Raw genomic sequence first — 22,680 nt, 5'->3', positions numbered from 1 at the left:
CTTGACTGCTACTGCCGCCCCTGATAAATGATAGCACATAGAAGGATTTATGGATTTGGAAATGGGTTAAGCGATTCTCAATAATGAAAACACAGATTAAGAAAATATTGATTCATATATTTTAGTCTTAAAGACCATTGCAGAGTCCAAAATGATTCTCACCTATGATTCTAAACAGATACAGTACTGCCATCTCCTGGTGCATAGTGACATTGCTGAAACAGGACGGTTGGTGCAGTGTAACAGGACAGAGGCAGTGATAAACAGTGACGTCATCTCTGTTTCCATACAAAGCATGCTTCTACTTTGCTTGGCATGTTAGTAAACAACATCCTCATGATCTATGAACACATGGGGTACCAAATGGTACAATGACAGACGTTCCTCTGATTGCATTTACAGTTGACCGCAGAGCAGCTGACCGCTACCGCACCTTAATCTCCTGGAAGGAAACGCTGGCTTTACTCAATGTTGATGAGAGTTAAGTTGATGAGTCTAGAACAGCAGAAAAGGGTAAAGAGTAGAAGTAACTGCTATTTTATATACACATCAGAACTGTAATTTGATCTGAGGTTGATTAAGTAAATTGAATGCAAGCAAGCAGCAAACTAAAGTTGTTTCCACACATGCATTTTGGCCTAACTTGAGGATCTCCACACCAGCACTAATAGAATCAGTATCTCCTGCTGGTTCTTGGTAAGAAATAATAGGAGATTTGTCCAGGCACTTACTTGACCTGGTGCTTTTTGATACAGGACTGTCCAAACACAGATCATGCTGACTGGATGGTACAGGCTTTGTTGGCTGCTCGCTGACCTGGTGCAGACTTCACTTTGAATCTTCCTGTCAAAATAACAAAATAACACACAGGGGTCACATTCCGTCAAAATAACAACAAAATATCCCAAAATAATGAAATCCTTATATCAAATCCATCCGTTTATTAGTGGGCAGTGGTACATCCAGAAAACCGAGAACTAGTAAACCTTCCCAAAACAAACCCAGGTGTTGTGTTGAAATGCAATATCAACCATAACATAACACCTTCAAGATGTATTTAAACCTCAAGCTAGCTGTGTACTGAAAAAAGGCGTTTCTTCCAGCCTCGTTACATTTTAGATGTCTTACCCGCTCTATCCGGCTCCAGTTCCATAGCTTGGCAGAAAGTGACGTCCCTTTGTCGTATGAATGCGTCGCAAAGCCATTGGGGTTACAACAATCAAGCATCTCAGCCACAAGGCAACCGCTGGACAAATCTCTGGAAATCAAAAATAGTTGTTCCACAGCAAAATGAAATGTTTAGGTAGTATTGAAAAGGGCTGTATTTGGTCAGTTTTACACTGAAAGTACATTTAAATGCAAGGACAAATCTGAATTAATATGTAAGTAATAATCAGCTTTACCCGCACACATTCTTTGGAGGTTGAAGTTGAGGGTTTGAAGCCACTTCCTAACTTCTCTTGTCAGCCCTGTCTTTGTGGGCGAATATGCATCACACATGCTGCATTTAATCTTATTTGGAAAAACACTTCTGTTATCCTTCATGTATATGTCCTCTGCTATAGTGTGATTTTGAGCCTTTCCACACTATTTTGTTTATCCTTCCCTGGCAACAGTTGACTTCTTTCTGCTTTTGTGGCAGCACACACACAGCTATGGTGGTTGGCTGCCCTCTAAAGGTCGTAACATTGGGAATTTGGTGAGGCTAATTCAAGGAAGTTGTCTATCTGTCTTTCCCAGTAAGCTCATTTGCCAGAGTTCTGTTATTAAGCCAGTGCACAAACCACATCAAATCAAACACCGCTAATTACTTGTGGAATTCAGCAGGTTTCAAAACATTTATTCATCGTCTATTTGTGACAAATTTAGAATGCGTATGATAACAAATGCAAAACAATGAATAACCACTTATATCGTGCAATTAGATTAAATTCTATCATTTTATATATATGTAAGTTCTCACGTGCATTCAAGTGTTTTATACTTACTATTAACAATTAAGGCATCATCTCACTATTCCAAACCAGAATCACAAATTATGCGTTTGTTATTATACATGCTGATTCAGTTTATTAGGTACACCTGTAATCCATTAAATCATTCCTTTTTGAAGCTTATTTTGAGTTTTTGTTGACCATATGTCAGTCCCGTGTTGATTCCCAAGTAGTCCTATCAATCATGATGGAATACACACTCAAATACAACGTCAAACATTACCATTTGGGTTCATTTCTGCCTGACCAAGTGACTGAGCATTATGGGCTCATCAGTAGATGGTTTTAATGCAGTCACTGCTGTAAGTGCATTGAATTGTACAGTTGTACCTATTAAACTAGAATCATTTAACCTAAATTTATCCAGAAAAGGTGCACAAAGCATGCAAATTCTATTAATCAACACACACATTCATTCACAGCGACTCATTCACACATGGCAACAGACCAGAACAAATGCTTGGCACTATGGGCCACTGAGTGTCTATTCTGTGATTAATTTCAGTTAATTGCTCTAGTTGCTGCATGGACTGATTGCTAAAATTAAACAGAAAATGAGTTCATGGGGTTTAAGGGCCATTTGTGTTAAAGGCTTCTTTCTCAGAGTCCCATTAAGGCAGACAGGGTAGTTGTTCTGCATGTCATTTGTACTGCAGGTAGTTCCTTAGCATGCTGGGCAGAGGAAGGTGGGAGAGGAGGTGAAGTCTGTCACTGCCAACACAATTCCTAATGCACTGCCGGCATTGTTGGCTCAGCAGTCGAGGTGTAGCTATGGAAAGGAGATAGTGGAAATGTATATCATTATATTACTACATTAGGTGGTCCCAGAGCAGTGCATTGACGATTTCCTAAAGAAAGATAAAGCAGAAAGAGATAGAAAAGAGAAGAAAAGGAAACAACTCTAGTTCCAATCATGACCGTTACTTGGTGTAGCTGTATATGACAGATTACTATTGGAAAAACAATTAAACCAAATGAAAGGAAACATGTTACAAGTCGACTTCTACCTTCATAGATGAGAAGGAAGCCCTCTGTTAGACTGCCGGGCGGAGCCATGTCTACTGGTCTCTGAAAGTCTGTATTCCTTGCATTAATGTCTGCGCCAAAGTCCAGCAGCAGCTTCACCACTGCTGTAGAGTCTTTCTGTGCAGCTGCATGTAAGGGAGAATCCAGGGATTTTCCTTTCTGCACATTTGCACCTGTATGGAGCGCAGTCTGTGTTAGTAAGGTGTAACTCTGTCTGATGTGTTTATAGGAATATTCCTCTTTTCCTCTATAGATACAATGCTACTAAAATTGTTCTCCACATCCAGGTTTAGCCATTCAGAGTTACTTTTTGATGATATTTTGTTATTCACAGGGTTGATCCCCCACTCCCCAAATCTGTCTGTTGAGAATAGGATTACATTTATTGCTTTCAGTGGTGGATGGAAATGTTGTGCAAAAATAACAGCAAACTACCAAATAGGAATAGTAGTGTCCAGAACAGAAAAAAAGGTGATGGCATGACAGCTTTAAAAACCTACATTTTTACCTTAAAAAAATCTTCAATACTTTGCAACAATCAAATATGGTAATCTCAGAAAATGTGATCATTTAGCCGTCGGTAATAAATGACATCACCCCACATGCCACATAACCCTTTAACCCTTAAATAAGTGCTTTGGATATTTGTTAATTCAGATATGAATGAGTGAAGAGAATTTCTACGTCTAATTGTTAAGAAATTATGCAAGCAGGTTCTAGAACTGCTGCGTCAGTAAATTTAAGTATAATGGAGAGTTTAATTGTCTATTGTTCCCAATGCTGACACCGAAACATGTTTCTTCTTGCATTAAGCAGACCTTCCCTCAGGAGCTTCCTGGCACACTCCAACTCTTGGCAGATACAGGCTGTGTAGAGCGCTGTGCCCAGGTGAGGAATTTCCATGTCCACATCTGCCCCCCAAGTCACCAGAGCCTCCACACAACCATAGTGACCTAGGAGTAATGACAGTTGCTGCTAAGTGACACTGTCTGGAATCTATTTTCAGGCAGTTTTTCCAGTGCAGGAATTCATGATAATGTGCAGCAAAGGACTAAAGTGCAAATAAAATCTACGAACATGTGCATCCTGTAATTAGTAGTGTTACAACCGATAAATTGTCTTGCCCTTTCAGAGACTGTATATGAGATAATAAAATCCATTGTCATTTCAATTTAGGTTCCTCCCTGACCTCTCCATTTCCATGAGAAGTATATCGAATCAGCAATTTTCTCAGTCTTTCATGCACTAATTTAAGTCTTTCCACAAATTAATTTTAAATTAAAATCTATTCAATTGAAATGAGTTGGTCAGTGTGCCTTTAGTGTTTAACCTACCACAAAGACATTCATTACGATAGCCTGGTTTTCAATTGAGAGTTTCAGTGCCCAATAATGATTTAACTGTGTGTATCAGTAGCAGACATAGTCTATCTCAGACTGGGGTTCCCAATGATTCTCGGAAATTGTCTTGAGCCTGGGCTCCGATGAGGAGATAGACTATATTGGCAAAAAAAAGTTGATGCATTTTGTTTTGAGTATACCTTTGCTAGTAGCTTCGTGGATAGGTGAGGGACGGTAAACAAGACTTTGGGGTTTTGCTCCATTCTCCAACAGGATTTCTGTACATGCCACACTGCCCACCATACAGGCGTTGAACAGGGGAGTGACTCCATCTATAGTAGAGGCATTGAGCTGCAAACACAGTTTATTGTTATTTTTAGGCCTGGTAATTTAATAGGTATGCTGGCTTAAAATACAACACCTTCCAATATCCCTAACACAGACTTGCCCAGCCATGGAAATGAAATGTGTGTATTACAGCAAACAGTGTGTCATGAGGCTAAAAGGTGACTTACATTTGCCCCTGCGTCGATGAGAGCTCTGGCACAAGCAACATGGTTTCCAAGACAGGCCTCATGAAGAGGTGTCACATGGTCTATGGTCACAACATTCACATTGTGACCCTGCATACAGAAACAAAGGACCACAAATATTTATCGTTTAATGGGCCTGAAGAACTGGATGACCTCTGTTGACCTCTAGTGGCGAGTGTTAGGAATTGCAAAACTATCAACCTAGGTTATCTAATGCAAAATTCAATGAAACGGATCCATCTCCTGCCCATCTTGTTCTCTTCAGTCCCTAATTAAGGTTGTAATTAACACAAACTACAGTTACATTTCAAAAATCGATAGACTTGGTGAGATTGTGAAAGATATGGTAAAGATAATCCTGGCATGTTATCGGTTCCACTTAAGGAAATACATTTTTTTCTCTTGTAGCTGAAATGACTTTCTCTCTCATTGCACTTTCTCTATTGGTGGGGAGAAGATTGATGATATTTGATATATCCATGTGGTTTTCCAGATGGTTAACTAGAAACAGCCAATTGATTAATTTAAGAGAAACAATCCAATTCTTCATGATTCTGAATATGTACCTTAGTGTTAACTGGGTATTAGTGAATGAAATTGAAATTGAACTGCATACTTGGCCCATGGTGTAAAAATTAATCTGGTATTATGGACATAATGTTTTGGATCCATATCCATAATGACTGAAGTTTTGTCCTAATTGTTTGCACCTCACTTAATAAGCCGACTCTTGGCTACCTAATGTTGTTAGATGTGTGTTTCTATGCTTGTATGCTACTTTACAGTGACTCTATATATGTGACCCCTGTCTAAAAACATACTGTATTTCAGGCCACCACATCTGGATCCTTATCTGAATCGTTTGAATTTGGTTTTGCAAAAATTCTCAGTCTGTCAATGTTGAAGCATCTGGACCACCTAAATGTAAAGACAGGAGGCAGTGGCTCAGTGGGAGGGTGCCGAGGTGCCCCTGAGCAAGGCACCGAACCCTCAATTGCTGGGTGGTAATGTAATGTAAGTCGCTTTGGATAAAAGCGTCTGCCAAATGATCGTAATGTAATGTAATGTAATGGATAGTTCCCAAGCTGCCCACAATATACTATGAAAATTGGTCCTGAACTTTAAGAGACATCCTTCTAACAAATTCAAAAAACAACAACAACTTGAGAGTGGTAATCTTACTGTTATTTGAAATGAAAGGAAGGTGTAGGACTGCCTGAATACATTTTCACCTGTAATATGAGGTTTCTCAGAGTCAGGAGGCGGCCCTGGACTGCAGCGTCATGGAGAGGTGAGCGGTCAGCCCAGGAGCCTGCGGTGGAAATATTAGAAGTAAAATGCTAGAATTCCAGCTGGATGACAAGTTACACTTTAGGCTTCAAAGTTATTACTGCCATTTCACCTCTGTCTGATTCAAATGTCATGATTCTTATTAAGCACACCTGAGTCGATGTCCAGAATTACAGCTGATGCATTCCACACGGCATCATCATCATCATCATCTTCTTTCATTTTAGTCTCCTATTTTATCATTAACTGAATGTTTTCTATTAAATGTATGCCATTTCATTCAGTTCATGCCGCCCATTTCCTTTGATATAGACTGACATTAATTTGAAATGCGGGCATAAAAGACCCAGCTAGACATCAAACACATTTCTTAGAACAAGGAGAAGCGCATCTCTAGGACCGTGACTAATACCCTAAGCTTGGAAAATCAGTATTCCACGGAGAGGGTCTACTTTGAATTAAATAGCCCCTTGAATGATATCTACTGCTTATGTTGTCGCGTGTCTCTTTTTCCCCCCAGATTGAGTCTCGGAGTCTCCTGCGCTTGAGAATGTGGAGTGTTGTTTTGGTTACTGTGAGTGTGACGGGGGGGGGGCTGCAATGCTGTTGGTAATGGAAACTAGGGCAGGATGGGGGTGGGGAGGGAGGAGTGGGATATCATGACTATGTTCTATTAATACTTAAAGAGAAAAGAGGCTGTCAGCCTCCTGTGTCTTCTTTTTAATATTGAATGTAGAGTTCAGGTTTATAAGCAGCTATTAAACAAATTAGAATAAAGTAGGCCATGTACTTTCATTCATATCTACAGCAAGCGTTATTGTCTTACTTATTACAATTTTAAATTAGCACCTAAGTATTTAAAGTTCATTGGTAAATATGGAAACTGTGTGTTGTACACCGGGCTCATGTAGACTGATTTTAAACGATAGAAAATTATTTTCAACCTCAATATGACCTCCCGTGGCTTACTGACAAACCTGCCTGGGGTCAAACACACTGCATTGCACATGTGGTTACACTCTTCGCTAAATTTACCTTGAAGCTACAAATGTGTACGCTTTAAATGATGCAATGCATTGCAATCATGAAACCGCCTTGAGGTTAAAAAGCACACACGCAGCAACTCTCTAAGGCTTTTCACGCTCTGTCAGAGTACTCACTGTGTTGTTGACCGTAATCATAGAACTCGGCTGATATCCTGGCAGCCTCTTTACGGTTCCCACGGACAATATAAAAGTATGTCAGCAAGTTGAGGGAAATCTTGACAAAGAGCTTGAAGCAGAACAGTGCCAAGATGCTGAGGTAAACATTGGCCAACCGGGCCGTGAAGGGCTTGTTTGTGAGCTCCTCTGTGGTGTCTGACATTTCCTCCAGCACGTTATTACAGACAGTCTTTGGTGGTTATGATGCAGACCGGATCAGATGCCACTCTGAAAAGCAGGAGAGTAGCCTACTTTTTCCTCGCAGTGCACAGACTGATTGGCTGCTCCTGACAAAGACGGACTGGAAAAAATGCACAGCAGCTGCTACTGTGCCTGTGAAAGCCTCCTGCAACTGTTATTGTGTGTGTGTGTGTGTGTGTGTGGGTGTGTTTACAAGAAATTCATTGTTTTAGAGCACCTGTTCTAGGTTAAACCACTGCAGAAACTATTAGCTTTAAATGTGTCACATTTTTCATCATTATTTACATTCAATCATTAAATAATGATGAAAAACACGTCACATTTTAAACTTTTAAACTAAAATGTCAAATCACAACTAGTCTGGATGACAATATCTTCCTCTAGAGAAATGGTGCGTTTGTGTGTTTACATATTGTAGACATTCAAATATAAAGAGTTGTAGTTGCAATTATACTACACACAGCAGTATTTAATTCTGTATCATTGTCACGTAGGAACTCTAAACTAAAATGAAAAAAATCACAATTACTGGCGCTGATAAAAGTTTGGAATTTACTTCAACGGCGTATTTTTTTTTTAAGATAATTTGCATATGGCACATTGTATGCCAGTGTCAATACAGTATAATTAAGCTTCCACACAAAAGGCCAAATCGGCAAGAAACCGGCAGTAATTCGTCTTTATTTAAAATGTTTTTCTTAACTTGTAAACGTAAGTAGACGCACCTGTGCACTGATTTTACTTTCATTTTCTCAGCAAACGCCCTCGTTTGCGCATGCGTTAACTAATTCATTTCCTCGTTTTCAATGTTTTTCTTTATCCCTTAAGATCTCAGTTTAAAACCGGTGTGTGTTGGTCAAATGAGGGTGACCGCTTTTATACGTTATTCTTTAGCGTTAACGGGGTGTTTACGGACTGTGAGCCCGGTGGAAACGAGGTTTAATGGCTCCGCTTTTGATTTGTTCATAGAAAGGTTTGGCCGCTCCTATGAAGACGACAGCGAGGAATCCAGCCTGCGTCATCGCTGTTTTCAGGTAAAAAAGTACGTGTGTGTGTGTGTGTGTGTGTGTGTGTGTGTGTGTGTGTGTGTGTGGTGGAAAGGAAAGAGCGGCTGAAGGAGTAAGAAAACATCACAAGCATTTTTCTGTTATTTTAGTACAAGTCAATAATACAAATAAATATGATACTTTGTGTTTGTGTACCCATCTCTGCCTTCTTCTTAGTATACTGCTTAGTATACTATAGATTGTGACATGCTATTTCAATTTCAGAATTGTATTTTCACATTTTACCTCATGCTCTTGCCATAGAGCTTACCATATAGTATATAACTATACAATATTGATGAGTATTGCTGGTTGGTACCCTTGGAGTCAGTCACTCCCCTAATCCACCATCTGTGTCATTGCAGGATTCCCTGAAACGACAGGCGGACCTTAACTCCTTTTCTGCAGACCCGAAGTCTGCAAAGTACGGCATTAATCAGTTCTCTGACCTGTCACAGGATGAATTCAGAGGTACGGCGCAGTACTGAACACTTATTGTATCTTTAATTAGGTTCATGCACCATATCTTACATCACTTGAGTCCACAGGATGGGTATAAAATAGTAGACATTTCACTTTATATTCAAATGGCTTTCGCAACTATCGCAGTGATTCATCAGGCAATGTCTTCACTGATTTGATGAAATTACGTGGGTTGCTTGAAAGGAAATCTTTCTTAATGGTGAAATTAAATCTGAAATTAATCTGAAATAGGTACTGAAACAATTACTTGATTGGATTTAATAATCATCTGTGATTTTGCTCCGTTTCATATTGTAAATGAAATCCTTTTAGGTTTGTAACTTTTGTGCAGACAAAACAATCAATTAAAAGATGGGATCTATGGTCCAGGACACTTCTTTTTGGGGGCATTTTATACATTAAATGCCATTTAGAATGGAAAGTAGTAATTCAGTTTTTGAAATAATCCCTAATCTGCCATGTCCTCCTTTTGAACTGTATCCATTCTTCACAGATCTCTACCTGCGAGCGAGTGCTGACGGAGTTCCTCCCTACTCCGGACCAAAACCAGAGGCACTGCCAGCTAAATTTGACTGGAGAGACAAAGCAGTGGTGGCACCTGTTCAAGACCAACGATCAGTAAGAGACGGACAAACATGCTCTTTGAAAACTTAAGCCTGTTAATCGGGGCAATATTTTCAACTTTATTCAATGTCCTAATGGAGTCCATACATAGAAAACATTGTATATTTTGCTCTATGATTTTGGATCAGATGGGCATGGCTACGCACGCTCACTGACTCTTTTCACCAAAATGACCAGGTCTGAACTTATACAATAGATCAATAAATAGATAGATGAACAAGACGACCTTGTCTCATCTCTTGATTCCACTTTCATGGCTCAAGTGCATCTAATCTTTTGCACGCTTATTGCAGAAACAGATTTTGGTTTCAATATTCCGAATTTTAATAAATCTATTATTGGAGGACATTTTACCATATTGGATTATATGCTTAGATGTCAGACCTGCAAACCCTAAATAAATGAAACACTGGAACAGAAACATGGCTGCAGTGTACCTGAAGTGTTTGTGTCAGTAGATGGCAGCACAAAACTATTAGTGATAGTTGATTCAGACCAGCAAAACCATATCACACATCCAGTCACTGTAGATAAAAAAGGGCTTTTAAACGTCCCTAAAATTGGGTTCATCATAGCATTTTCTTTTTAATACTGTATGTCTTATCTATCTAATCTAATATATTATCTGTGGAATTGATTTAAACAGCTGGAAGACATGATGACATTTCTTTAATTGGAAATGCATGAGAGGATCAAGATGCAGAATTCTGAATTTGAATCCAATTCTTTCTTTTTCTGACTACTTCTATATTCGCAGTGTGGGAGTTGCTGGGCCTTTAGTGTCGTTGAAGCCATCCAGGCCGCACACGCAATAACAAGCGCACAGCTGCTGCAGCTTAGTGTACAGCAAGTCCTGGACTGTTCCTACCAAAACAATGGCTGCAATGGAGGATGGTCCACAGTGGCTTTGGATTGGCTAAATAAGGTCTGTGTTAATGTTTTTATGCTTTGCTGTCTTCGCTGATGCTGTATTTGCAAAGACAACAAAATAAATGACACTGAATCAACGTCAGACTTTCTGTGACCCTAAACTAAAGCCTATTTAGTTTACTATGCTTGTTGTATTTTAATATTTTAAATCTTACATTTTGTGGAGGTTGATTGGTGAGTTCTGAGCCTTTAAAGAATCACACATGGCTTTGATATGTTTGGTGAAAGTTGCTGGGTTGTTTTTAGGCACCGAAATTGGTGACTTTTAGCTCTTCCCAAACATGAAAAAGGCTTTACGCTGAATTGTTTTTTCTTCGTCATGTGAACTGTGTTGGATTTTGTTTTTTAGACTTCTATAGTTCTATGAAAATAGGTTCCTTCCACCATCATTGACAGCAGTCTGTTATTTTAGAAGGATATTATGCTGACAAATAAGTGCAACATGTCTATATAGTATAGAAAGATAACCATCACATTATTGCCACCCTGGTCGTGTCACGGTCTATGTTAAGGTTACACTGCCATGAAGTTTTGTCTCTTCCAGACCCGAATGAAGTTGGTGCCAGAGTCAGAGTATCCATACAAGGCCAAAATTGGAATCTGTCATTTCTTCTCCCCGTCACATGAGGGCATTGCTTTGAGGGATTTTACTGCGTTTGATTACAGGTATAAAACACACTTCAAATGGCGCCGATAACAGCTGAAAATGCCTTATCCCATATCAATATTTGCCTAAGTACCAAGGACTGAGGCTTGCTGTACAAATGAAAGGGCAGACTGTTTATTGTGTCAACGCAGACCGATGGTCCAATGCCAAAGGTTTGTGAGTTCAGGGTGAACCGGTGAGGCCCCGTGATGATGTCCCATTAAGTTTGTCTTATTTCGTATTTTGAGTTACAGCTGTTTCAAGATAAGCTCCACACTGCAAACTGTGGCGAACATGGTATTTGCAGAGCAGGAGGCACAACAGAAGGTTATGTAGGGTACATCCATTTTTTGTATTTTTCAGTGAAAAATGAGTGGTGGCTTTAACCACATTAAAGGAGCTTTACCACAATACAGATTTTTTGACTTGCAAGTATGACATGCTTCAAATTAAACATTCAAAATTATTTAATTCAACATTTCACTTGAACATAAAAGAAAATGTTACTGCTGCACATCAGGCGATGTATTTTTACCCAGAGTAAAGGTGAAGTAACCAAGATATTTGTTGCCCTATAGCATGTCTCAAACGGAATAAACCTCACCATAGCAGGAATGAGATGAAAATGTCTTATTGAATATAGTTTTGGCACAGACTCCTTAGCAGTGTTCCGTAGGAGGGCATCAGGGTGGACAAATGAGCCGGGTGGTGCCTGCAGGCTGCCTGCAAAAGACTGATGCTGTGAATAAGAGGATGAAGTGACTGGGAGCAGGATGAAACAAAAGGTTGGATGTGGGTTTAGTTGTATCAGTTAAGTGATCAATAACTTTAATAACAGACGGGGTATATCTCCCAATATATCTCAGTACCCCTTTACGTCACAAGGTAGTTTTTGTAATACCACCTTATGGAGCAGTGTACAAATAACACTTTTTTTTCTGCGATTGTTCTTCTTCAGCGGTCGAGAGGAAGCGATGAAGAGTCAGCTGGTACAGCATGGACCATTGGCAGTCATTGTGGATTCTATCAGCTGGCAGGATTACCTTGGGGGAATCATCCAGTACCACTGCTCCAGTCACCAGTCCAACCACGCTGTCCTGGTTGTTGGATATGATGCCACCGGTACACCAAATCATATACTCCCTCCAATTAATATTACTTTTTTAGGTATGGATGTTGTCTTGCCCCCAGGGCATATCAACCCAAAATAAAGCACTAGGAATATATTATTATATTAATTATTAATTAGTCTTAATCACAAATTGGTGGCGGTGTCTCATCCCCCTTAATTAAGTGCTTAAAATAAGAGAGCAGACGGACAACTTTTCACAAGTTGGTAAGCCTGTTAGTGAGCCCTCAAATTAAGAGGGTGGAAAACTTGAAACAAGCTGTTAAGCCTATTATTGAGTCCTAAAATTAAAACTTCTCATCAAAAAATCTGCGAGTGCGGTGAGAGTCAGTTTCCTGGGAAATGAACATCAGTGCATTGATCCATTTTGGTTAGTCTTATTAGAAGACACTGGCAGTCAATTTAGAAATTCACAAAATCGGAATTGCATTGATGAAATGAAACTATCTCTTTATTGAAGTTTTTCCGTAGATTTAGAACCAGCATAAGTAAACGATGGATATGGGGCTGTATTATTGAAGATGGACAAATGAAATGTGTGAAATTATTACTAACCCTAACCCCTGTACTGAAGTTACCTGCCGATGTGCAGAATTGAAAAAGTCGTCACGGTTTGATCTAAATTTCTGAAGCTTTGACTTGGACTAGCAATCTTACTGCGTTCTTTTAAAAGGTATTTCCAAAATTCTGTCCCTTCCATGCAAACACCATAGAAACACCTTTTGATAGAATGCAGACTTGTGTAATAGTGCCACTAACTATAGCCACAACAATTGCTAGTTTCATTTAATAAACACTGGATGAGATGTTGTTATCCATTGTGCAAGCACTTACGTGAAGATTGCCTTGATGTTAGCACTTGGCCACTTCACATGTGGTCTGTGTTCAGTTATCTTCCTCGCTGTTGGAGGTCTTGGTGGATGGTTGGGTTCCTCTAATAATGCGTTTTCCTCCTCCATGACAGGAGTTCTGATGCTCTGCAAGCTTTAGTTTGCATCAAGTCGATGAGCTTCACACGGATGATTTTTGCTGAAGTGCTGGTCAATGCAAGGCCTCTCTCTCCTCCCTCAAGCTCCTTTCCTTTCCCCGTAAAATCTTCAAGCCCACTGCAGATGTAATTTTGCTCCAACCACAAGTGCACAACTGCAGTTTGTGTCCTCCTGCTGTTGTTGCTGAAGTTGTGGCAACCTCTTGTACAATGGTCTTGTTTGTCGTAGTCACTTCCTTTCATGGATCTGTTACCGTGTTGTCAGTCGCTGTCACCTTTTGCCTCCATGCAGACTCTACGGTGTGTTTTCCAACATTCCACGTTTGTAGACCTTGGCACCAATATCCATCATGCTAAAGCAGCATTTGATCCTCCCTTGGTTAGCCATGTGTGTCTGTTATCTTCTATCAGTTGTCTCTCCTTGCACTCACTAGGTCTTTCACAACAGTCACTGGACTCATACAGATAATCAGATTCAATATACACTAGATTAGATGTCATTAATTTTGCGAACACATACTAGAAGGTTGCCTTGATGGTAGTAGAAGTAGTAGTAGTGGCCGACAGCGGCTCCAGTAATGATGGAGTCCCCCATTTTCTCCAGCTTTTCCACTGTGCCTTTGACTTGCTCCAAAGCTTGGGTCAAGTCGGTGTTAACTGTCTCCCACTGTTTCTTATCAGTTGCGCTGTGGCCAGTTATCATCGTCTCTGTTGGAGGTCCTGGTGTTTGGTTGGGTTTGTACCTGTTACTCAAGTCTCCGTGCTTTGAGTTATCTTCCTCCATGACAGATGTCCTGATCCTCTACCAGCTTCGGTTTGCGTCCAGTCGCTGAGCTTCTTTGGATAGATTTGGCTGACTTTGTAAGAAGTAGCCTACTGGTCAATGCAAGGCCCTTCTCTTCTGCCCTCAAGCCCCTTTCCCTTTCCTTGGCGATTGACAATAGATTAACCATTGATAAGTGCCCACTGAGGGAAGTGGGACTTTCCACGAAAGTCATAGAATTTCAGTTTTGTCTCCCATTCTCCTTCCACATCTTACATTACACAGCTACAAACAGCATTATACATTGGAGAAAAAGATATAACATGACCCGTGGCATCAGTCGAAAAGGGGCTGTTGATGCTTAGAAAGGCCTTGTTATTATTAGTTATAGTAAAAAGGCAGGTACTGGTGTTTTATTTCATTGTTCATAACTATGTTGAGGTATTTTTTTGTAACTGTGGCAGCATACACAGAAACACAGTGTTATTTTCGACTAAATAATTAAAACTTGAAAAACATGTTGTCCATCTTAGGGGAAACTCCATACTGGATTGTGCAGAACACCTGGGGAACTAAGTGGGGGAACAAGGGTTATGTCTATATCAAAATTGGTGGAAACATTTGTGGTAAGTATAAGGTTTGCTTTTAACTTCATGTAACTTGACGTCAATATCACATTCTACCAACACTGATGGGTCCATTTCCCCCTAATTTTAATACTTTTAATACTTTTTTTTGTTGTCTTGTCTAGGTATTGCAGATGAAGTGGCGTCTGTTTTTGTGTGATCACACTGTGTGTCTCCTGTGTGTGATGTTTTTTTTTACAAAGGGACAATGTCTAAACTGGTTATCAATTTGCAGTCAAGTGTCACTTTAAAAGATTTTTATTGAAACATCACAATATTACATAGATGAGGACAAATAAATCTGTTTCCATGCTGATAAATGTTGGATTGTAAATGAGTCATTAACAAATCTCTTGCTCTCCCACATATACATACAAAATGCACTATAGAAAAAACTTGTCTCAGTAACTACACATGATAGTTATATTATGGGTCATATTGCATATAGATTAATCTATACAAAGATCACATCAATTACTGCATTAAAACATAACCAAACACCAAAATGAATTCTATACAAAACAGTATATTAACATTATATATATATACAATGCACAAATCAACATATTTCCAGTGTTGACAAGGCTGAGACTTCTTTATGTAGAGCTTCATTGTCATACCTCATGTTTGAGACTCAGCTCAGTGTCCTGAAATGGCTCCCTCTCTTTGACACCTTCCCTATGCTGACAAGAAAAATGGGTTTGTGAAATCACGCCACCTGTTTGTCTCACACAAGCTTTGATGAGCCACACTGCTAACACCGATCCATTTACTATTAAGACAGCGTGGATTTACATCATTGTATTTAGAAAACGTAAGCTTTTCATCAAGGTGCCATCTGCTACAATTTCTTCAAAATTAGCGTAAAAATAGTCCTGCACCTGTCTTCTCACCATAAATGTGAAATATTTAATGTATTTTATGTCAAATGAAATACACATTTTCTCACTACTGATAAAAGTGTGGATATAAATATAAGTATATATATCACTTCCTAGAAAATGCACTCTTATAAGAATCCCCCTCATACTCAAAATCTAAAATCTGATTTCATTGTTATTTTAAGTGGTTCCAGAATGACAAATTCTACAGTTTTTATATTAGAATGTGTTGTGCTTAGATGACACTTCATTATAAGACTGAATATGCAGGAATTTCTTCAGCAAACGTGTGTTTTAACATTATATTCTTAAATTTTTGATTATTGCAAGAGTTTTTAACAAAATTAGTCTCTTTGCCTCTCAGCTAAGTGCCTGTCATGAGCAATTTAGGTGAGGAGATGACCTTTGTGTCTGTTACAGTGAAAGAGAGGAATTCACTTCAGGTGACTGAGATTCTCACTAGTCTGAGTCCTCGCTGCTGCAGTAGGAGCTGTCACAACATTCAGCAGTGTAGAGGAATGTATGGACATTCGGGGTCAGTTTCGGCACCCAGGCCCGAGGCACCAGGAACGTGGCCAGGTTGAACAGATCCACAAACACTTTGTAGCGGTCACTGGAAGGGAAAGATATCATGTATCAAATGTTTTGTTCTGATTCTACAGTTTAAGGTCACTTTAACTAGATATATTTGAATTTACTGGCTGCATGTAAATTCAAATGAGTTGCATGTTGATATAAACATGTTAGTGAAGCAAAGGACCAACATGGCTTACTGGATGGATTCTATTTCTCTGTAAATGTTAAGCTTTGCAACTGTGAAAGTCTTCATCACATACTCCTATTACACACGATGAATGAAAAACAATTGTCCCCTTTTATTCCCTGGGTTTACTTAGTCTATTCAAAGCTTTCAGTAGCCTTCAAAACTCTAAATAGTGTCTCCATTTTCATGCCTGATAATGCAACAACATGACAGGTTGATTAAGATAAGGATGAATTGTAGTAACACTGGGATGTCCTTATCTAAATGACCTTAGAAGTGTAAAGATATTTGTTGAGCCAAGAACTGTAAATGTTGGATTATGTTTACAGCAGACTACCTGACTGTAGATCTCAGGTAGTGGTAGCCGGATGATCCCCCTGTACCGGCTTTGCTGCCAATCATACGATGCACCATGCATACATGATTGTCTATAACAAAGAAAACAGAAAATCCAGTGTTATGAGAAATGTTTTGCCCATTCATCTTTAATCTGAGCAAGAAACTGTACGTGCAAAATGAAACAGGCGTTTGATGCAAAGTTGACTTTGTGGGAAAAGTCTAATTTTGCTCAAATTGATTATTTGAGATTATCACCTCCTTGGTGTTAAACTTCAGCCTCATAAAACCACTTGCCAGTGCTCCCATATCATGGTTTTGTTTTCTAGTGTGAATTGTATTCTTTTCTTTTTCTATTATAGTATATGCAGCAGCTGATAAGCACAGTCTTGATCCTGTATGCAAGGGCAGCACTTACATCTCCATTTTGTCATGAGGGTGTCAATATCCATGAGCGACGTGAGCAGCTGGAAAGGAACCTGGAACCTTGGCTCCTCCCTAAAGGTGAGGCAAAAGTGTTATCGGTTGTAAATCACCTTGTAATAGCTTGGCGCAAGGTTTTACAATTCTCACGTGTTATCCTAGCCACTTAAAGGTTTACCTGCCCATTAACCACACCTTTTGTGTAGAGGTGATAAAGCCTCTCAGATAAGTAACATAAAATCCTATTGACCTACTTTCCGATACACCATAAACACCTCCTGTTGAATCTATGCTGTAATGTAGCTTATCCCATCTTGCCTGTATCATGTCACTGCTGAATCACATGACACACTTCACATTGACTGCTCTTTAGAAAACTAGATAAAGGAATCCGGGCAGTGGCACGAGGAAGAACAGTTTATCAAATCATCACCTTCACCCTTTACTCATCTGGAGGCATCGACAACATTTTATAATTCAAATTCTTTAATTTTGGTCAATTAAATGTTTTTGCCTGAACTCTTTTGATTTGTTTTGTTGAGACCTTTACTTTATCGACTTGAGTAGAATGTAAACCTTGTGTAATCAAGTACTTGTGATTTAGAACTGTATTAGCAAAGGCTACCTTAGGGTTAGAGAAATAGAGTTCTCTCATAAAGATCCAATACGTAAGTAAATATTTATTCCTTCTTCAGGAAAACATAAGCAAGAAAGTTTTGTTTTGTTTTCTAACCGTAAAAACACAGTAAAAAATTCTCCTACCTGTAGAAGTAGATCATCAGAGCGCCTTGCAGAGCTTTGTAAGAGAGCCTCCTGTCACCTTTTCAACAAAAGTGAAACATGCTGAAGTCAATTCCGAATTAGGCTTCCTTATTCTTGAGCTAAATATTTACTCCAAAAGTTCGATAACTCTACACGGTGACTCACCTTTGCTAAGAAGATGATCATGGCGGTTTTCGTCAAAGAGGGAACTGAAGAGCTCCTTCTGTTTGACCAGGTCAGCCGCCAGTTCCTCCTTGTCCTCCGAATCTGGCATTTTCTTTTCCGGAATAAACCACAAATAAAATGTGATCGATATGAATTGTCTTGGTTCACTCGGGAGGGTAAAGGAAGTTTGTTCTGATAGTGGGATTTGTCTCATACCTTGATTTTCTCATTCTCTCGATTCAGCCCTTCAAAGATATTGATTTCCAGCCTCTTCCAGAAATTGAATTCATCTGCCTCCAAGCCAGGAGTTCTCTCCAGCCACTTCTGTAAATTGTAAAGTGACCCAAGGTTTTACGAGTGCAGTAGGAAAGGGTCTCAACCAGAGAAAGACACAATCCATAGCGCAGCCAGATAAATGTATCCTGATCAAATTCAGTAGATATACAGTCAAATATAAGTGTGTTATGAAATTGTCCTATGATCGATGACCATAAGACCTAGTCGTTGGCGGTTTTCGTATTTACCTCGACCAGTTTTAAGAGAGAGGGTTCCTGTTCAGTGGCATTCAGCATCTCACTCTCAATGCCTTTGAAATTGTCCCTGTAATGAGTTCTGTTGTATGGAACCCTTAGGTTGTCTGGGACTCCTATTTTGTTCTCCAACAACCGGAACTGAAGGCTTTGGAAGCCAGAGGCCGGAGACAGGTATTCCCTACACACACACAAACACACACGCAAATTGTACATGAGAAAACATATACAGCTCAGACGGTAAACCAGAGGCAAAGAGTGCACGGACAAGGCATTTTTTAAAGCTAAAGCAAGAGTGAAGCAGAGATGGCCAGAGGTTATTTATAACCTTACCTGAAATCAAAGAAGTCCATGGCTGTCATGGTTTCCAAAACCGCAAACTGATCGACCAGCAGTCTGAATATCATCACAATCCTGTGGATGCGAGTGTTGACTTTCAGCATGTTGCGTTCATCACGGACCTGGAGGCATTGAAACAAATTTAGTGACAAAATTCTAACAAGTGCAAGTGATGAGCTTTAAAGAGGCCTTTAGCTCTTGTTAATCCAACTTCAGTATAGAATCTCATATCCTGGATGCTGTTCTCTGTTCTCTCGCTGATCTCTTTTTAGTCTAGATCGCTGTCTACACACAAAACGCTGTAATCCTTTTTAATGAACTCTAGTTCAGTAAAGGCAAAATGACAAAATATGCCCTATCTGCACAATATGCAGTGCATTTCACTTTCACAGAGGAACAGTAAGATATGTCAACACATTGTTTCCAAAGATAGAGTGGGAATTTGTTCTCTATTTAATATTTACTTGACTTAACTTCTGTCTTTATTACCAAGAACAATAACAACATAATCCCATAAAGCAGTTCCCTTTCCCCAGATATGTGACTCACATGTCCACTAATGAAGATCTCTCTCACCGAATCAAGTTCAAACAAAATCTGTTTGAACCACAGCTCGTAAGCTGAAAAATAAAACACAGGAAAGTGTCAGTAGGCAGCCGAGACATTCCAGGGTGAACAAACAAGAGTGAGACTGAATAATATTGCAAAAAGTTTTGCAACATGCAAAAGCTGTTTTATTTATCTTTAATTTTCAAATGAAGCTTCTTTCTAAGTTTCAAAAGTTGATACTGTGTTGCTAACTAATGATCTCTTCCAAAAATTAGATGAGATCAAAGTAAGAATTTATTCTGTGCTCATTTGAAACAAAAAGAAAAACACCCAACAATACAAAACAAGTTTTACCTTGATGGGTGACAATGAAGAGGTGCTCATCATGGATCTTATCCCCCTTCACTTCACTCTGCAATAATTGCGCTGTGACGATTTTGTCAAGCTGATTGTTGGAGAGAAACAAACAATTTGATTTAGAAAACACAAGGCAATTCATCTCTTCCTTTTTAAAACAGCAAAGGTTTTGTGATCGGCGTGCATTTTCTACCTGTAGGTAATCTCCATAGAGTATCCCCCCTTTGCTGGCCTTGTTAATTCCAGCTTGAGAGTCATCTTCTTCTGCTTTGGATGGCTTGTTTGTCAATAACCTGCAATATTGGGAAGTCTTTTGTTACATACTGCAATCGGTCTACATGATTCAATTAAGCATTAAATCAACTTAAAAAGCAATAGCCATCACTTAAAATACAGAAACGCCATGGAGGCTGTAGTTGTTAGCAAAAATGTGAACGTACAAATGCCTCCTCTGAAAATAAGGACATCCACTCATGTCTTTCCACAACAATTTGCTGCAAAGATGTGTTCCTGTCTCCACTAATGTTAACTTAACCCGTTGTCAACACAATTCTGGTTTTTAAAGGTTTGCCTCACCCAATCAGCATGAGATTAACCTCTGCTTCCGGCCCACCACTATTTACCCTACAGAGCGGTTGTTTACTCTGAAGCCATCGTGTCACGTCTGGGCGGACCAGTCTGAGGTTTATTTTATCACAAAGTCACTAATATTTTTACATTTTTTTCCTCCTAATAAACAAATAGTGTGGTTCTCACACTTAGACATTACAGATTTGATATCCTATCTGGAAAATGTATTGTATTGTATTGATTATACACAGTCTAATTAAGTAAAAACTGCACGTTAATAATTTTGTAAATGGTTTTTATGATAGAAGAGGTTAAACCATAACCACTATTTTTTTAATTCAGTTTTACCCACATTACAAGGGTTATGTGTTTTACATATTTACTTCATAAAATAACACACCAAAAATGTTCTTAGACAGTCTTTTCCTATTGCAGTACTGTAAATATTGAACTGCACAGGTATGTTCACATCTCATCTTATTTCCCTCTACCCCAGTGTAACCTCTGCACAGAGTGTGCTGATATAAAGAAAACACAGTGTTAAATAAATGATCCCAACTCTGCAGGTCATTGGACTCGGATCTGCTAATATTTGCAGTTTGGTCATTTTAAAGCCAGTGAGCGTGGTTTCTGAGCTCGGCTTTCAAGGTTTATCTTGTGTGTATAGATGTACATGCAAGGTTTGGTTTTTAGTGTGTATTTTTTCTGATTAGAATTGCACAAGCAAAGATACCACACTGAACATTATATGTTGGTAATGCTGGTGTTCTATGCCCTGGACAAGTTCTGGATCACCTTGACATAGCTGTCAGCCGATAGTGGATCAACCCACAATCATTTGGCAAGACCAAGATTGTCAACCAGTTTGCGGCACGTGGCAAGTCGTAAAGGGTTGTTTTTAACAGTGCTATCTGTGTCCCGTGTTGGGAAACATTATTTCCAAGGCCTGAGTGAGTCATTGATTAAAAGAATCCAGGATTATGGTCTGTTTTTCAACAAGACCGTACAGAAACAACAAACCTCTGTTGAACTGTTGACGGCGTATGAGCCTCTGTCCTTGAACTTGGTCGTAGATTCCAGGTAGTAGTCCAGTGTGTGTGTACGGAGTGTCAGCCCTGCCATCGGCTACCACCGCCGTCGTCTGTTATTTTTGTAGGGTAAGAAGGTAATTTTGAGAGCTTGTATTGAATTTGAACCGATGCAAAATTGGATTTAATAATCACAAACGTGTACAGATGCGGTAGAAACACAAAAAATATGAATAAAAGAACTGAAAATGTCGTTTTACTACAGAAAGCCATGAGAGCGAAGGTGTTTGAGTCTTCCATCTGCCGTATATTATAATATATGGCATATATTATAATACTGTATATACCCATGTATTATGTTGAGCCTCAATACTCCTTCAATACTATCAAGAATTGAACTTTGGTATTGGTATCAGATTCAGAATATTGTAGGATTTGTCTAGATACTGCCAAACTCAGAAAACATTTGGGTAATTTTATTTATAACAAGTTATCTATGCTACATTGTTGTATGGCACATTTTATTTTACCCTGCGTTTCTGAATGACATTCTGTACTGTGTCCCTAACAAAAGGCAGTTGTTTTATTGGCATCCTTGTTATTGCATTTTATTTTAATACTACCTTTCTTTTTTAGTAATTGAATCCATACACATGAGAAGAGACAGCTACAGAAACTTCTGCATAGTGTCGGAAATTGTTTGCACTGCCTGGGTATTTTTTAATGTGTTGTCATCTACACCTCAGATCAAATGCACTTTCCCCTATACATTGCATCAAAGAATTTATGGATTCTGCCTTTTATCACAAGCAGGTTCAGTAGATTGTGAATTTTAAAAAGCCCACAAACTGTGAGCCTGAGGGGCTGTATGTAATTATGAATTCTACTCTGTCAACTCTGGGTTCTGGGGCACAGAAAAGGGATCTGGTACTTATTTTTAGTTTTACAAACGAATGCAAATTAATTGAAATGTATACATATAAATACATATACATTTTCAATTTAAAATGAGCGATGCCTTTGGTGAGACAGCCACACAGTGTTATTTTATTTACCAGAAGCTTATTACACTGCTCAATATTTGTTGTACATGTTGATAATTATGTAATCAGCTCAGTTGATGCAACAGACCACACTTCTATCACATCTCTGTTTG

The 22,680-nt window shown here is 39.1% G+C and overlaps 3 protein-coding genes across 3 annotated transcripts; 1 reads left to right on the top strand and 2 right to left on the bottom strand.

The window, feature by feature from the left end:
- Positions 1–1,866: 1,866 nt before the first annotated feature.
- asb5a (ankyrin repeat and SOCS box containing 5a) lies at positions 1,867–8,226 on the bottom strand. Its single transcript, XM_076148893.1, has 7 exons — positions 7,344–8,226; positions 6,126–6,205; positions 4,876–4,983; positions 4,561–4,711; positions 3,839–3,973; positions 3,002–3,193; positions 1,867–2,763 (listed from the first exon to the last, which is right to left on the bottom strand). The coding sequence occupies exons 1-7, from the start codon at positions 7,546–7,548 to the stop codon at positions 2,636–2,638; spliced, it is 999 nt and encodes a 332-aa protein (XP_076005008.1). The 5' UTR covers positions 7,549–8,226; the 3' UTR covers positions 1,867–2,635.
- A 127-nt stretch (positions 8,227–8,353) lies between these two features.
- Positions 8,354–15,002, top strand: ctso (cathepsin O). Its single transcript, XM_076148894.1, has 8 exons — positions 8,354–8,620; positions 8,998–9,103; positions 9,609–9,733; positions 10,497–10,664; positions 11,214–11,335; positions 12,274–12,437; positions 14,729–14,821; positions 14,947–15,002. The coding sequence occupies exons 1-8, from the start codon at positions 8,447–8,449 to the stop codon at positions 14,979–14,981; spliced, it is 987 nt and encodes a 328-aa protein (XP_076005009.1). The 5' UTR covers positions 8,354–8,446; the 3' UTR covers positions 14,982–15,002.
- Positions 15,003–15,063: 61 nt separating this feature from the next.
- Positions 15,064–20,475, bottom strand: tdo2a (tryptophan 2,3-dioxygenase a). Its single transcript, XM_076148892.1, has 12 exons — positions 20,367–20,475; positions 20,120–20,219; positions 19,924–20,014; positions 19,570–19,640; positions 19,015–19,142; positions 18,676–18,862; positions 18,368–18,475; positions 18,152–18,263; positions 17,987–18,044; positions 17,220–17,299; positions 16,803–16,893; positions 15,064–16,315 (listed from the first exon to the last, which is right to left on the bottom strand). Exons 1-12 carry the CDS (start codon positions 20,399–20,401, stop codon positions 16,162–16,164), a joined length of 1,215 nt encoding a protein of 404 aa, XP_076005007.1. The 5' UTR covers positions 20,402–20,475; the 3' UTR covers positions 15,064–16,161.
- Positions 20,476–22,680: the final 2,205 nt, after the last annotated feature.

Source organism: Genypterus blacodes, unplaced genomic scaffold, assembly GCF_046128005.1.
Source record: "Genypterus blacodes isolate CSIRO-AG114 ecotype Tasmania unplaced genomic scaffold, CSIRO-AGI_Gbla_v1 ptg000044l_1, whole genome shotgun sequence".
NCBI classification, from domain to species: domain Eukaryota; kingdom Metazoa; phylum Chordata; class Actinopteri; order Ophidiiformes; family Ophidiidae; genus Genypterus; species Genypterus blacodes.
This window is presented reverse-complemented; position numbering and strand designations above follow the sequence as displayed.

Bases quoted from the DNA above. Each gene is read 5' to 3' on its own strand.
- asb5a (XM_076148893.1), bottom strand. From the start codon at position 7,548: ATGTCAGACACCACAGAGGAGCTCACAAACAAGCCCTTCACGGCCCGG. The intron at 4,712-4,875 runs GTAAGTCACCTT...CTGTGTTTGCAG, and splicing joins TCATCGACGCAGGGGCAAAT to CTCAATGCCTCTACTATAGA. The intron at 3,194-3,838 runs GTCTGCTTAATG...CGCTCCATACAG, and splicing joins CAGGAAGCTCCTGAGGGAAG to GTGCAAATGTGCAGAAAGGA.
- ctso (XM_076148894.1), top strand. From the start codon at position 8,447: ATGAGGGTGACCGCTTTTATACGTTATTCTTTAGCGTTAACGGGGTGT. The intron at 12,438-14,728 runs GTACACCAAATC...TGTCCATCTTAG, and splicing joins TGTTGGATATGATGCCACCG to GGGAAACTCCATACTGGATT. The intron at 14,822-14,946 runs GTAAGTATAAGG...TGTCTTGTCTAG, and splicing joins AATTGGTGGAAACATTTGTG to GTATTGCAGATGAAGTGGCG.
- tdo2a (XM_076148892.1), bottom strand. From the start codon at position 20,401: ATGAGTGGATGTCCTTATTTTCAGAGGAGGCATTT. The intron at 18,045-18,151 runs GTGAGTCACCGT...TTTGTTGAAAAG, and splicing joins TGATCATCTTCTTAGCAAAG to GTGACAGGAGGCTCTCTTAC. The intron at 16,894-17,219 runs GTAAGTGCTGCC...TCTTTGTTATAG, and splicing joins CCTCATGACAAAATGGAGAT to ACAATCATGTATGCATGGTG.